Source organism: Hydra vulgaris, chromosome 03 (genome assembly GCF_038396675.1).
Source record: "Hydra vulgaris chromosome 03, alternate assembly HydraT2T_AEP".
NCBI classification, from domain to species: domain Eukaryota; kingdom Metazoa; phylum Cnidaria; class Hydrozoa; order Anthoathecata; family Hydridae; genus Hydra; species Hydra vulgaris.
This window is the reverse complement of record NC_088922.1, coordinates 35773122-35788462: the sequence shown is the minus strand read 5'-3', so window position 1 is coordinate 35788462 and position 15341 is coordinate 35773122. Positions and strand designations below refer to the sequence as shown.

The 15341-nt window shown below is 28.1% G+C and overlaps 1 protein-coding gene across 6 annotated transcripts in view; it reads right to left on the bottom strand.

The window, feature by feature from the left end:
• Positions 1-851: 851 nt before the first annotated feature.
• Positions 852-15341, bottom strand: part of LOC100200303 (vacuolar protein sorting-associated protein 18 homolog) — a 108388-nt gene continuing 93898 nt past the window's right edge. For all 6 annotated transcript variants that reach the window (XM_065793044.1, XM_065793042.1, XM_065793046.1 and 3 more), the window contains exons 28-29: positions 10285-10343; positions 852-1119 (exon numbers count right to left, since the gene is read on the bottom strand). In XM_065793044.1, coding sequence (XP_065649116.1) covers positions 1056-1119; positions 10285-10343 — 123 coding nt within the window. In that variant the 3' untranslated portion in view covers positions 852-1055. The remainder of the gene's footprint in view (positions 1120-10284; positions 10344-15341) is intronic.

Below are 15341 nucleotides of genomic sequence, written 5' to 3'. Positions count from 1 at the left end.
TTTTTGCAATAAATATTTATTTTTTTGCCATAAACATATACGCCCAGATAGAAAAAATTGAAAATGTTTTGTATTAAGGATTTGACATACCTAGCTCCCCGTGACCTTTATTTTTTCCTAGTCCTCTTTTGCTTTCTAAATTTGATATAGCGTTGATGAATGGTTGAAATTTTATTTTTTAAGTCTTGAATTTTGAAAAACGCTGCGAAAAATTTCACGCAACTGCCTATGTTAGAGATACTTATGTTAAGTGTTTTCGTATTCAATAAGGTTAATCTGCACATCGGATTTCATTTTTAATTTCAATTTCATTTTTAAAGTAGGAAGGTGTTTTCATTCAATTGAGATTTTTTTTTTCGAAATAGATAAACAGGGTAAGAGATCTAATGAGCTCTAAGCATGATAATATAGTGCGCATATATATATATATATATATATATATATATATATATATATATATATATATATATATATATATATATATATATATATATATATATATATATATATATTCTAATAAGAATTCATTTAAACATTGCTTTAAGGACAATGTTTAAATGAATTAATTTTCTACCATTTATTCAAAAAACATTCAACTACCTCATGGTAGTGTTAGGTGTGAAATAAACGGTTATATAAATATTTATGAATCTTTAGATATTATATGAACTTTGAGTGTTTATGCATGTTTAACAAACAAAAATTAAAACTGATTCTTTTTTACTTTCAAAAAAATGGAGTTCAAAAGCTGTAGCCAACCCTTAAGTTGTTGCAGCCAACTCCCAAGTTACTGAAGCCAACTCCCAAGTTTAAATTTAGTATAATATATGAAAAATCATACATATACAATATATGATAAATCAAAATATATTTATAAATTAAAAAGCTAAGAAAAATCTTTTACAATTTTTTCATATTGCATAATTTCATATCAAAAAATCACACGCATTTATATAAATATACGCATTTATATAAATATACGCATTTATATAAACATACGCATTTATATAAATACACACGCATCGCACGTACGTACACACAAACAACTCTTAACATTAACTCCAGCTTTGTAGAACAGCCTCATACTCATCAGGTGCAATGAACGGTTCATCTAAAGTTCTAGATAAAAATTTTGAAACTCAAATTAAGAAAAAAATAAAAGTTGCTTAGATTATTATCAAAACTATTTATCAAATATTTTATTATACATAAAAATGTGTATACAAAAAAAAAGAAAAAGATTATACATATAAAACTAAACTATTTTACTTAAAAAAATCATAGATAAAAAAATCTTATTTTACATAAAAAATTAATACATATAAAAAAAAAAAAATTTTAATACATAAAAACGAATACAGAAAAAAAGAAGACTATTATTAAACAATTTTATTATATATAAAAATACACTTAGTATTGTTTTATATACTAACATTAAATGTATATATTGATAACATATAGTGTGTTTGATTTTAAAAACATTATTGACCACAGTTAGTTAACTGTAGGCTTAACATTCACTGCTCATTATTCTTATTGTTGGGATTTTCTTTCTTTAAAATATGATGGGCTACAAAATATTATTTACTATTATTATATTGTTTTTTTTTCCTTAGGAGTCGTCCATAAATAACATCACGTTTTAGGGAGGAGGGGGAGGGGAGGGGAGGGGAGGGGGGAGGGCAGAGGTAAGAGTTTTGTGACAACTCATACGGAACTTGTTACTAAAGAGTTACGATGTTGCGACGAAGGGGTAGGAGGGGGTCTAAAAGGATCAGAAACTGCGTGACGTAATTTGTGGACAACCCCTTAGGAGAGCACACACATCCTATAGTAATAAAAAAAATCAGCAAGAGAAGCTTATATAATGGATTATCCATGTAAATGTTTGGTGATGTTAACAGAAGAGGAAAAAAAAAAGTATTTTAGTTTCTTTTTCTGGTTTAAAAGATCACGAGGCTCAAAATGTTTACTTGCGTGGCTGTCTATCTGTTAAATCTGACAACTAAATTCGCTGAAAGCCTAGAAAAAAGATGCAAAAAAAAAGCACCAGCTTTTCTTATTCTTATTCTGCTACATGTAAAGAAAAAACCATTCCTGTATGTCAGGCAGTATTTACTTCACTGCATGAAATCAAAGTTTCAAGACTTAAAAAAAAAAGTTTCAAACTTTTCTACAAGTATTAATAACAGGAGAGGTCAGCATGGCAACCACGAAAGACTAGATAAAAGTATTAAAAACCGTATTCGTGAATACATTAAAAAGTTTCCAGCTTGTGAGAGTCACTACAACAGAAAGGACAATCAACATACCAAATATCTTGATGCCTCATTGAAGGTTGCTGCAATGCACAGACTATTTATAAATCAAAATCCAGGTTTAAAAAAATCTTGCAAATCAAGTTTATACCTTGAAATTTTCAACTATAAATTTAATATCAAATTTGAATTTCCCAGAAGTAATATTTGTGATACTTAGGAAAGATATTATGCTTAAATAAAGGCAGCTGAATCCAATAATGATACTAACACAACTAACGAGCTTCAGACTCAACATGAGCTGCACAAAAAAAAAGTTGATATTTTTATTATTGAAACTACACAGACCGCCAAAAAAAAGCATGGATACAGCTGTAATTTGTATGGATTTTGAGAAAAATTTGCCTCTGCCTTTAATGGGAATGGACAAGAGTCTTATAAAAGACAACTCTGGTTACACGATTTCTGCATCCATGAAACTCTTATTGACTGTACACATATGTATGTTTACGCTGAACATTAATTTTGTTTAAAATAAATGAAGTAATTTCTTGTCTTTGTCACTGCATTTCTGGCTTACTTGTTACAATCACTCAATTTGTAATATTTGTAGATATTTGTTTTTCCTAAAATAAATATTGGTATTTATTTGCTTATTTTCAAAGTATTACATGCACACTTGTCTCCATAAGAAAAGTTTTAATTAAATACCCCATCCCAGGTCAAAGTGGCATGTCCTGTTATAGGGATTTTGAACGAGTAGAGAAGAAAAGAAGGAAAAAAGACAAAAAAAAAAAAAAAAAACCTTAGGAATGGGTGTCATTAATCAAAATAACAGATGTAAAGGAACGTTTTAATGTTATTTATGTTGAACATCTATTGAACGATAATATGATCGAACCCCCATAGTCAAAGTCCTTATTTTCAAAAAAGCATACAACCCATTGCTAAGACCCATTAAGAGGATAAGTGAGTTCAGAGGAGACAAGAAGCTGTCCATTAATTACGTCAACAATTTTTTTCTCCTCCCTCCCCCTTGTCAACAACTTGTCAAACTTATAAAAGCCCCCCTATAAAATGATATCAACATTACTCCTCCAGCGATAACCCCCTCCCCCTCCTAATGAATCAATTACGATGGTAGTGTTAAACATTTATCATAATTTATGTACAGCTCAGTCACAATCTGTGAATGTGTCAATACTCCCCATTTTAGGCCTAACCCAATTTTACAGTGAAAACCAAATATTTCTAATGGAGTCTAGTATAACAAAAAATGCATTTAACAAACTGCTTAAAACCAGGGGTCGCCAACCGTTTGAGAAAGTGGAGCCAAAAATTACAATTTAAAAGTTTTTTCAGTTTTTAAAGAGATTTTGACATCTTTATTTCAATATTGTATTATTATTTGTGCTAAAAAGCCACATCTTGGCATATAAAGAACCACACGAGGCTTGCGAGCCACAGGTTACTGACCTTTGGTATAAAAATTTAAATAATTTAATGTAGACTATGTACTTGCATAATCTTTTTTGTTTGCGCAGCAGACTAACCAACAACAAATTTAAAAAAATAATAGTGTCACGAGTAAATATCTGGTGTGTTTATTTAGTTCAGTACAACACAGTTTATAAAAAATAGGAAAATAAACAGTTTTTTAAAAATACTAAAAGTTGAGCGAGTATATAACACAGGACTGCAAACGCTGCCTAATTTTCCTAATTTTTTCATTGTTGACATCAACTTGTCTCGACTTCCCCCACTTCTTATCAACAATTGTCAAAAAACTTTAGACCCCCTCCCTCTTTTCTGTTGACGTAATTAATGGACAACCCCTAAGTTTGAGAGGGAGCATCAGCCAGTAAGCCGAATTTCAATGACTTCAGAATGTTCTCAGAAAATAATTCTTTTAAAATGTGGCAAAAAACTGACTACTCTTTTGAAACCAAATCCGGCCTATGTAACCTTTCTGCCTCTTAAAACAGCCAAGTTTAATAATATTAATGAACTTCTCAAACATGTTTACCTGATGAAGTAAGTTTTTATATCAAAAATATTTACTTAATGAATTAAGTTTTTATAGAAATATTAGAGGAAAAATGACAGCCTAAGAAGAAAAAAGTGATAGTGATGAATGAAAATAAATTTAACGAGTTTGGATATTATGAGATTAAAGTTATCAGTTTTAAAACTTTTTTTCAGATTTCTTTTTCTGCTGATTTTTTCAACTATTGTATACGAAGGATGATTTATTTAATCTTTTAAGCCTTCAATATTAAATTTTGTATATTTACAAAAATATTGTTATATGTCCAAGATCTAAGTCCAGATCCAAGTCAAAAACGAAAGTAGTCAACATCTCTAAAAAATATATATATTATAAAAACCCAAAATTTTATGGTTCAGACAATGGTCCATGGTAAATTTATCTCAGCAAACAAAATTGGAATGTTTTACCTGATTTACCTGATCATTTAGAATTTTCAAGGTTGATTTTCTCAAAACGGACATTTTGTGACTTAGTTGTTCTTGATCTAGACCCTTCAGATGGTCCCTGTGGAAGACATGGTGCTACCAACATCATCATTACAAACAAACCTTTTCCGGAGAAAATAAAAAAAATTAGCGTGATGCCATAAGTTGCAGTCAACTCATAGAGCTTAATACCAAACCTAGCTCGCTTTGTTTTTATATATTGCTTAAAATGAATTTTGCCTTTGTAAAGAACAAATGATTTATCGACACTCAGATTTTTGCCTAGTTGCACAATTTTAAACTTTTGTTGCAAAATATCATCAAAATTATTGATAACAAACTAATATACACCATTATTACTTTATTTCAACATGTTATTTATCTTTATTTATGTTGAAAATTGAACGCGATCTGCCTTTCTTTAACAACTAGAAAGTCTTTAAAAACTTCCATAACCATATATTTTACTCTAATACAACGAGCTTAATTATTAACTATTTTTAATACATTATAATATAATGTTAATACAATATATTAACTTTTTATATTGTTGTTATTTATAACTTTCCACAGGTGCATCCAGTAAAAGATTTTCCTAAACTTTACGAGGAGTAAAATTTCTGTTGTTGTAACTAAAGCATTAGATTGATATTTTAAAACTCCATTTATAAATTTCAAACTCAAAACCAAGATGATCATCTTCGTCAACATCAAAATCTGATTTCCAATGTTCAATATTCCCATTATGAAAACTTAAATTGCTAGTTTAGATGAGCACTCTGACATCACACTGAAATAGCCTGCTGACGGGGGGCTTCAGTACATAAACTGACTCACAAACAGCCTGAATAGCAATGGAGTGCTGCTACATCAACTGAGGGTTTGGCATGGGGATGCAATTTTTTCTTTCATTATTCTTCATTTTTTTCTTCTTTTTCTAAAAACGCGGTATGCTATAAAAATAAGCAAAAATAGTGAGCAAATGCTCATCTAAACCAGCTATAGAAGATATATATATATATATATATATATATATATATATATATATATATATATATATATAAATTATATATATATAAATATATATAGAATTTAATTTAAAAAATTGAACTCAATTTTTTTCAGCTAATTGGTATTGCAACAATCTAGATCTTCCTATATTTATGAACAGTAATGTACTCGATGAGTCATCTACCCTTCATCTTCTATGATTAACTCTTACTTCCGATCTTTCTTGAAAACCATATATCAAATCCATTGCAAAATTAGCATCTGCTAATGTTGCATCTCTTTATCGTGTTCGCCACTTTCTTACTCCAAATACTATTCTTTATCTCTATAAATCTCAAATCCGTCCTTCTATGGAATACTGTTGCCATATCTGGAGTGGATCTTCGAATGATGCCATTTCTCTTTTAGACAAGGTTAAAAAACGTAAACATAGTTTGACCTACTCTTGCAGACAACTTTCAACCATTGTCACATTGTCGTAATGTTGCTTCCCTTTCTCTGTTTTATAAATACTATAACACTGCTAGCACTGCTAACACTTAGCACTGCTCTAAAGAGCTAGCATCTCTGGTGCCATCAACTAAAACTCATTCTTGTGTCTCTCGTCATTCAATTAAGTCTCATCCTTTTACTCCAAAAATTCTTATTTGTCTAGATTTTTTCAAGGAACATTAGTTCTTTGGAATTTGTCTTCTTCATCTTGTTTTTCTGATTCATAACTTGCAATCTTTCAAGTCGTCTGTTAATCGTTATCTTGCTTTATAAACTTCATCTTTTCATCTTTTCTCTTCTAGTAACTTCCAACTCTAATAGTGGTTGCTTGCAGCCTTGTTGGAAGTGAAGATGTTATATATATAGGTATATATATATATATATATATATATATATATATATATATATATATATATATATATATATATATATATATATATATATATATATATATATATATGGGCAATTCCATTTTTAACTTACGCTACACGCGCAACAACTTTATCAAATATTTACCTACTTAAACTGTAAATAAAACTTTTAGCAATTTTGTATAAAAACTGTCAATAAAATAAGCTAAAAAGTTTTGAGTCCGGCTGAAAGAGGGCGAACTTATTACTGAAAATGCCACTTAATTTACGTTACACAGAAAACAAGATAAATAAATTATTTTAAATTTTAGGTAAGATTTTTGCGAATTAGTAAAGTGGATTGTATTGAAAATTTTCACAAGATGTTGAGAATTCTATACCAGTTAAAAAATATATGTAAAAATTCATCAGAGGTGATCCACTTAGTAATTAAATTTGTTTTTTTGATACTATATATTTAACTTATGTTACATCACTTATGTTACCTAGCGATTATTGCTGTCGATTTTTTATACTATTATTAAGAGATTTTTTAGAGTAATGTAACAAAAGAATTGCAAAAGCATTGATCTCATTCATTAAAAGTAATTGACAAAGGCAATTTCGAAAAACTGGCGGCACTCTTCTTCAGTGATTTTGATAGTATTTGTAGAGAAAGAAAGTAATGAGCTTATGCTTGGCAGATAAAGCAGGTCTAATTACACTTACAATGTGCTTTTAGACTTTGTCTCAGAGTGAGAAGGTTGTTATTCATCAATATAGGAATGTCAACAATATTGTGATAGTTGTTTGCAGTAAATAAATGAGTTATATTGTCCAACAAAACTTGTGGATTTTAAGTCTAGAATTAAAATCCACAAGCCACTACAAGTTCCAAGCTGTTACAGAAGAGAGATCAGATAAAAAATCGGCTCAAATAAATCAAAAAGTAAAGAAATGGGTTAATCTGTTTAACTGGAAGGAAGAGCATAGCCATTAGATTCAAGAGTCAAATTAGAGGAAAAGTTCTTTGCAAATAACTCTGCCTTATTCTGGGGAGAAGAAATAAGATCAGACCCATGAATAAGAGATAAAATCTGAAACTTACTTTAACTAATGACACTGTTTAAGATTTTCCAAAAGTTTGTAGAACCTAAAATCTGAAATAAAATATAAGATTTAGTAAACTGAGAATAACAGAGCTTAAGATCAGACAGGACCTTTTTACATTGGCTTCTTGCAATAATAAGGGCATTTGTTCTTTAAAAAAATGAAAAAAAATGATTATGGTTTAATAAAGCAACAGCTCAAGATGGTAAAAATGTGGCAGCTTCAGGAGAAAATAGTAGGGTAGAAGTAAGAAAACTTGGAGAGAGTGCATCACATTTTGCAAGAACGAGCTTAAGTTAAGAAAAGAAAATGTTCAAGAATATTTATATCAGAGAAACAGCATAAAAGGGTAAGGCTAAAGCTTAATGATGATGATGATATTGATGATGAAGATGATAATGATGAAGATAATGAAGATAATGAAGATGATGATCATGTTGATCAGGATGATGTTTATATATAAGTATACATGCATATATATATATAAAATATAACATGAATTATAAAAAAACAAAAAACTTTAGAATGTTTAAACATTTATGCAGCTCCGGTTACAAACCCGGCTCTGGCTAAATTTTATCACGCTTGGCCCCTGCCCTGGTCAATTGGCCCTGACCGTGATTGAAAACGTTAAAAGTTTTCAACCACGGTCGTTTACTAGTATACACCTATAGCCATCCATTTTGCATGATTGTAATATTTGTATAAATGCAAATAATTTTTGTCTTTGAAATTTTTTCTTCGCCTATAAGTGAAATTTCATCTTCTCCCAAAAAGAGAAGTGCTAGTCTTTCAAATTCTTTATAATCATCAACAATATACCCTTCAAGTATTCTATTAATTTCTTCCCCTCATAAGGTTTTTGAGATGCAAGCCACTCTTTTTAAAGCTTTGTAAGGCATCCAGTTTCACTTTATCACTTTCAAGTGGTTCAAACTATGATTTTCTATTAGCTCCCACTTAGACTTCAGTCTACCAAAACGTTAAAAGTTTGGTTCTTTTAATACAAAAAATACATCAAACACTGATTTGCACAGATTTAAAGAATATGATATCGGTGGGCTAAAAACAAAGCTATTGATTCATTGATTTCTGTATAACAGTTATTGCTACATTATGACTTCCTGTATTACTTGTAGTCATGTCAAAGCAAAGGCATGCAAGATGCTACTCAAAGCCAGGCCACTCATGAATGAACTCAACTACCTTCTGTCCCATCAAAGCACCAGTGCCAGCAGGTATCTGAGGGATACCTAATAAGTTTTCAATATCCAAGCCAGATACAATTGTTAACATACATTCATGCCTGGTTCCATTATCATATGGCAATATCACAGAATTTTCATCCAAGGAGCAATCTGAGTTGTAATCTATTAATGGTTCAGTAGATAAAACTTTTCTCTCTTTATGTTGTTCCTGACACCTATTTTTTTCAAGCATGCATTTTCTATATTTAACAACTGCTTACTTATTATTAAGTCTTTGGATGTCATTGACATTTTTTGGGGACTTCGCTGGTCTATCAGGAACTTTTTGTCATCATTTATCTTGATGTGACATACATATTCACCATGGGTAATGACAAAAAGTGTATTCATCTTAACACTGAATTTTTCTTTATAGCTATGCTGAGGAGCAGATTTTCTACTACTGTGCTTAGAAACTTTAACATGCTGCTGGTGAATACTCTTTAACTTGGGTAAATGAGACTTTGCTATAGAAGGATTATTAGTCTTGAACCAGAAAATCATAACTTCATCTGCAACTGTATAGCAGGATATTGAAGTTCTTGAATTTTTGACTATCATTTCATAAAAAACTTGGCGTAGAGCAACATCACTTGTTGACAACTGACTTGGCTCATCTTTTATTGAGAGAGTATGTTCAACAAGCATAACTACATTCGTAGTTGAGTGTGTTGCTTTACCATCATGTGATAAGTCTGAATTTCATGTGATAAGTCTCATTTTCGTAAGTTACATTTTTATACTTTTTTACTATAAAAATATTAATTTAATAAATATAAAGTGCTCAAAGCCAATAAAATAATAATAAAATAAAAAAATTAAAAGTTGCAGATAATACAAAACCCACCCAACCCTTACCCACCCCCTATGAACAACCATGCCATCACTGTTATTAAATTTATTAAAGATTAAGTTCTGAGCTATAGTTTAATTAGAAAAGTTTGCAACAAATTATTGCAAGTAAAATACTTTTTAATAATGTAATCAAATAATGTATTTAGAAAAGATTTTGGTAAATAATGGGAAGGGGGTAAATCTAAATTCGTCTGCTTTTCCCCTCATCTGTGAACTATCTATGTTTTAACATTACAATACTTTATATTATTTGTTTTTAGATGTAATGATAACAATTTATAGCAGCACTTTTTATGAAATAAACATAGAATTTCAAGATTAGGTTTTTAGATAAAATTTTTGGTCAAAAAGGTTCCAAAATAGGGTTTAGGGGACTACTTCCCATTATCATTGCACTGATTATTATTCTGAATTATATTAAAAAAACAACATAATTTGTTCTTTTAGGTTGTGAATAAAATTACCTTGAATTCTATTTACACTTACCTGATCATAATATCTCCACAATATATACATTCTGAAGCAATTATTTCATCTAGCTCTAACTAAACATAAATTTTAAATTGCTTTTATATGAACATTGCACTATATTTTATATTCAGTTATAAGAAAATAATTTTTTTAAGAATTGAAAACCAAAGTGTTTCAAACCTAATATATATATATATATATATATATATATATATATATATATATATATATATATATATACATATATATACATTTAAACAACTTCAAAATGTATTTTACAAAATAGAGTGCTCAATATTCTAAAAAAGAACAGAGCAATTATAAATTAGTATAAAATCACTTAACAAAAATTTTTTTAATTTAACACTGTGTTTCATCAATAAAGACTCTTCAGAAATAAATGACCAAATCAATTTATACCAAAAATTACAGGAAGTCGCAAATGTCTTAACTACTGTATATTTTCACACATTTGCTGAATTTGCTGACACTATTATGAAAAGAATTCTTTAGAAATGATTACTTATGCTTTTTTTTTTAAAAAAAAGCATAAGTAATCATTTTCTGTAGTTTTTTCATTTAGGATTTCTTTTAAATTTATGGTTATTTTGATTTGAAAGCCAATATTAAAAAAAATTTTTTATAATATCTTTTCTAATTTTATCGAGCTGTGGTAAAATATATAAATGTAAATATATATATTTATAAATTATAAAAATTTGTAATAATGTTAATATATAACATAAACATAAAGTGAATAGGTTCCTCAGCTGTAGTAAACTTCTTGGCCTTGAGGTTGTAGAGCACCCTTGAAACACTCTTGTAGTAGCACCCTTAGCCTTGAGGAGCTGAACAAATAAACAAACTAAAACTATATAAACATATTTTTATATTTATTTATATATTTGGTTGTTTAAAAAATTTTACCATTTCTAGAGTTTAGTTTCTGATGGTGAATAAGGACTAGACTCTAGGCTTCTAGATAGTAGCCTAGAATTTCACGCAGTTTTATGCTGATTTAGATTCAAACTTTTTGATATTACAATATTTAAGTGCATAGACCTGTCAATGTGCATATGGAAAAAGATTAGGCTCTAGTCAACAGAGAAACATTTCTAATCAAGAAATTAAAATAAAAAATATAATTGGGTATGCCGGCTTTTAAACAACAAAATAACAAGAATAAATGTTAAAAAAAAAGAAGCATTAAAATTGATAAATTGTGAAATCAAATCTAGTGCTGGAATTTTTTTTTCAGCAATATTTATATAATATATTTAGTTCTTACTTCTGATTTTAGTTATGATTTAGCCTTTTAGATACAAACAAAGGAGAACCTGAGCCTACAACAGTGACAACAACGAACGGCTACATATTTGCCAATAACAATCTCTTAAATACAACTACTGCCTCTAGTAATAATGTTCAGCAATTAAATAAGTAGAAAATGGTTTTAACTACAACAAAAGTGTTTTAAATAAACCATCAACATTAAAACCCAAAAGAGAAAACAACCACAAAATATATTTGGCCAACCTAAAACAATTAATTACGCGCTCACAGTCATAATAAACTAAGGGGCTAGTTTAAGCCAATCGAAATCAAGCCCAGTTCAATAGTAAAAAACTATACATAAAATGAACATTAGTGGAGTTGAAGTTAAAGTTACCACAAAATTTAGAGAATCGAATAAAAGATAACTTGCTTTAAAAATAGAGAAACTGCTGAAAAACAAAAATATATTATAACAAAAGCAGGTGATTCAGACAAATTCATAGAACATTGTGATCATGAAACTAAGATTGACAATTGAATACAACAACAAATTTAGAGACGAGACAAGTTTTGAAAAGGCTAATTGAAGCAGGCAAAATTAGATTTATACAGTTCAAATTCAGAAATTAGTAAACAGATGAATACTTAGCAACTCTAGCAAGAGAGTGTGATGGAATGACATTTCAAATCAAGCTTCAGCCTCTCTTACCACAACTGTATTAGTGAATTTTTGTATTGCGACTAATGCAGACTGAAGTAAGAAGGAAATGTAACCAAGATCTCTCACTAACTGAGATAATATATGTAGCATGCTGCACATTTTTTAAAATATGCAGTTGTATACTAATATTAGAGTTGTATACAGTTGCAAACTAATATTGCAAAGTTTACTTCTGTCTAAGAGTGAGTATTGTTTCAAATCTAAGAGTTCTGATCTGCTTTTCATGACTTTAAATCATCGCATAGAGGAAATTTGCAGGTACCAAACAGAAAGCATTACCTTGAATTTTTTTTTTAAATTCTTTTTACATCTACAAACCCAATAAGATTTAATTGGTTAATAGTGAAGAATAGAATCTGGGTCAAATCTTGCAGTTCAAAAGATTTTTTAAAATTTAAACCATGATGGAGGATAAACTTTAATAATGTAACAGGTAAACTTTTTAATGTTTGTGTTGAGATTCATCTTAAGTGTATAAACAAAGAATTTGTATTTAAAAAGTTAACCATCGAGCATGGTTTAATGGACCGATTTTACAAGTAGCCCATTTATTATCTACTTATTTAATCCTATACTTTTCCAATACTTGTATAGAAGCCTTTGAAGCATCTTATCATAATTTTCCCATTAAGATTTTGTGGACTATATGTTTATCCATTCCGGTATGTTTTTCCATTCAATTTGGATGTGCACGGAAAATTTTAGAATATTCAAGTTTTTAAATACTTTTAGTTTTAAAATACTATCAATTTTTTTTATGTTTTACAAAAATATAAGATAACATAATTACAATAACGATACATTTAATTACAAGTTTCATTTTTGATTTTTTGTTGTTGTTATTTTTGGTGCACTTTACCAGCAAATTTAGTTTACAGAAAGTATTTTTCACTCCTTTAATATAAAAATGCTAAATTACTTATTTTGAAAGTATATTATTTAAAAATATGCAAAGTTTTTTGTAACGTTTCTAACTTAGGATAAACAGTAAAAATGTAAATAAAGAGTTTTTGAATATAAAAGATAAATTTAAAAAAATAAATTATTAAACATATTGAAAAATCTAAACTAGAGAAGAACTGACATCAATTAAAAAAATCTTACTTGTTAATGACAACACCTTTTTTCACATAAAAAAAATCTATCAACTTTATTCATTTCTTTGTCATGCATACTAACTACGTTTTCTACTCGTCTAGTGTTAACACCTTAAATCTGAAACTGATATAGAGTGTTCTTGTGGATCACGTGACTTCTTTAATGTTGCCATAACAAGAGGATTAAAAAAGTAAACAAATTGTTTGCTGTATTAATTTAAATACCATTTGTAATAGATTTTGATTAAGTTTTAGTACCAATATTATCATATCAATATAATATTTAATATCAATGTGGTATAATAATCAACATTTTTTTAATTTTTAAAGTCAATATCAAGTTTAATAACTATATCTATTGTAAAGTAATATTGTACTACAAAACACTAGATGTACCATTCAAAAACGAATATGATCACAAATCTTATACAAAGACACATAGACACTTGCTCAATTCCAGAGAGTGAATTCAAAAACAAAGAAGAAACCTTTTCAGCTGTAACGTACACTGATTTATTAAAATTATCTATTATTTTCACCAAGTATACAGCTGAGGATACACCACAATAGCATGTACACATCTTGCTGCAGTTCTATTTTGGATTGATAAAACTGTTAAATTGTGAGAATATGAAACAGTAACTGATTATAATTTTTAATGGTTATCACCAAACTCACCAGATAGTATCATTGAGTGTTCTTTTTGTAAAAAAAAAAAAAAATTTCCATACAGTTATAGAAAAAACATTACAAGATATGATTGAAATTGAAAAAACTTGTTATCTTTAATAAGAAAAAAATTGACAATTATCACTTAAGTACACTCAATTATCACTTAAGTATCAATTATCACTTAAGTATCACTCAAGTACAAACTCAACTTCTTTTTACTGAATACTAATGCAGCAATTTTTTTGTATGGACAAGGGATTTTTAAATCTTAGAAATCTTAACATATCAAAGGAATTTAAAAAAGTCCCTATCCTTAAAACCTTAATTACTTTCAAAACTAATGAACGTAAACACATTGAAAGTAATGTTTTATCAATTCAGGATCTAATTTGTTACTGTCACATTAGTTCAAAAGATGATGATATGATTGTAAGATGTACTCATATACATTGTAAAATTAAAAATTCCTAAAGATAAATGGTTTTGTCTGGAACACTGACAAAAAACAAATAATCTAAAAGTAAAAAAAAGCATGGTGAGGAAAAAAACTTCATTAACTGTTGAACAAAAATATTGAATATATGTATATATATATATATATATATATATATATATATATATATATATATATATATATATATATATATATATATATATAAATATAAATATATATATATATAAATATATAAATATATATATATATATAAATATATATATATATATATATATATATAATATATATATATATATATATATATATATATATATATATATATATAATATATATATATATATATATATATATATATATCCATAATTATTTAAAAGGTCAATGGTATTACTTTTTGATATAAGATATCCAAGTTTTACGTACTATTTGGAGAGGAATTAAAAAACAAAATCTACCTGAATCTGTTATCTTCTTATTTATTAGATTTACAAAAAAATTAATATAAAATCCATTAGATTAGTTCATAATTTACTTGCCTTTTAATCATTATAAGCAACAATAACCGCCATAGATATTCTTGGTGTTATACTTAATAACTTATCCAATTTTCGAAGTCAATTTTATGCCACTAACTAATAAGTTTTTCCACATCTTATGCATCATTAGGCATTTGTTTTTGACATTGCTTTGCATCAAAATTCGATAGGAGAGAGATCTTATGAGTGGGGAGGCTAAATCATTCTATTCAATACTTGATTGTTCTTGTACTCAGTCAAATAACTTATACAATTTTTTGTAAAATATGTTTTGGATGTAAGCTCCAAGCCATTTTCTTCTGAAAAAATATATGGCTTCC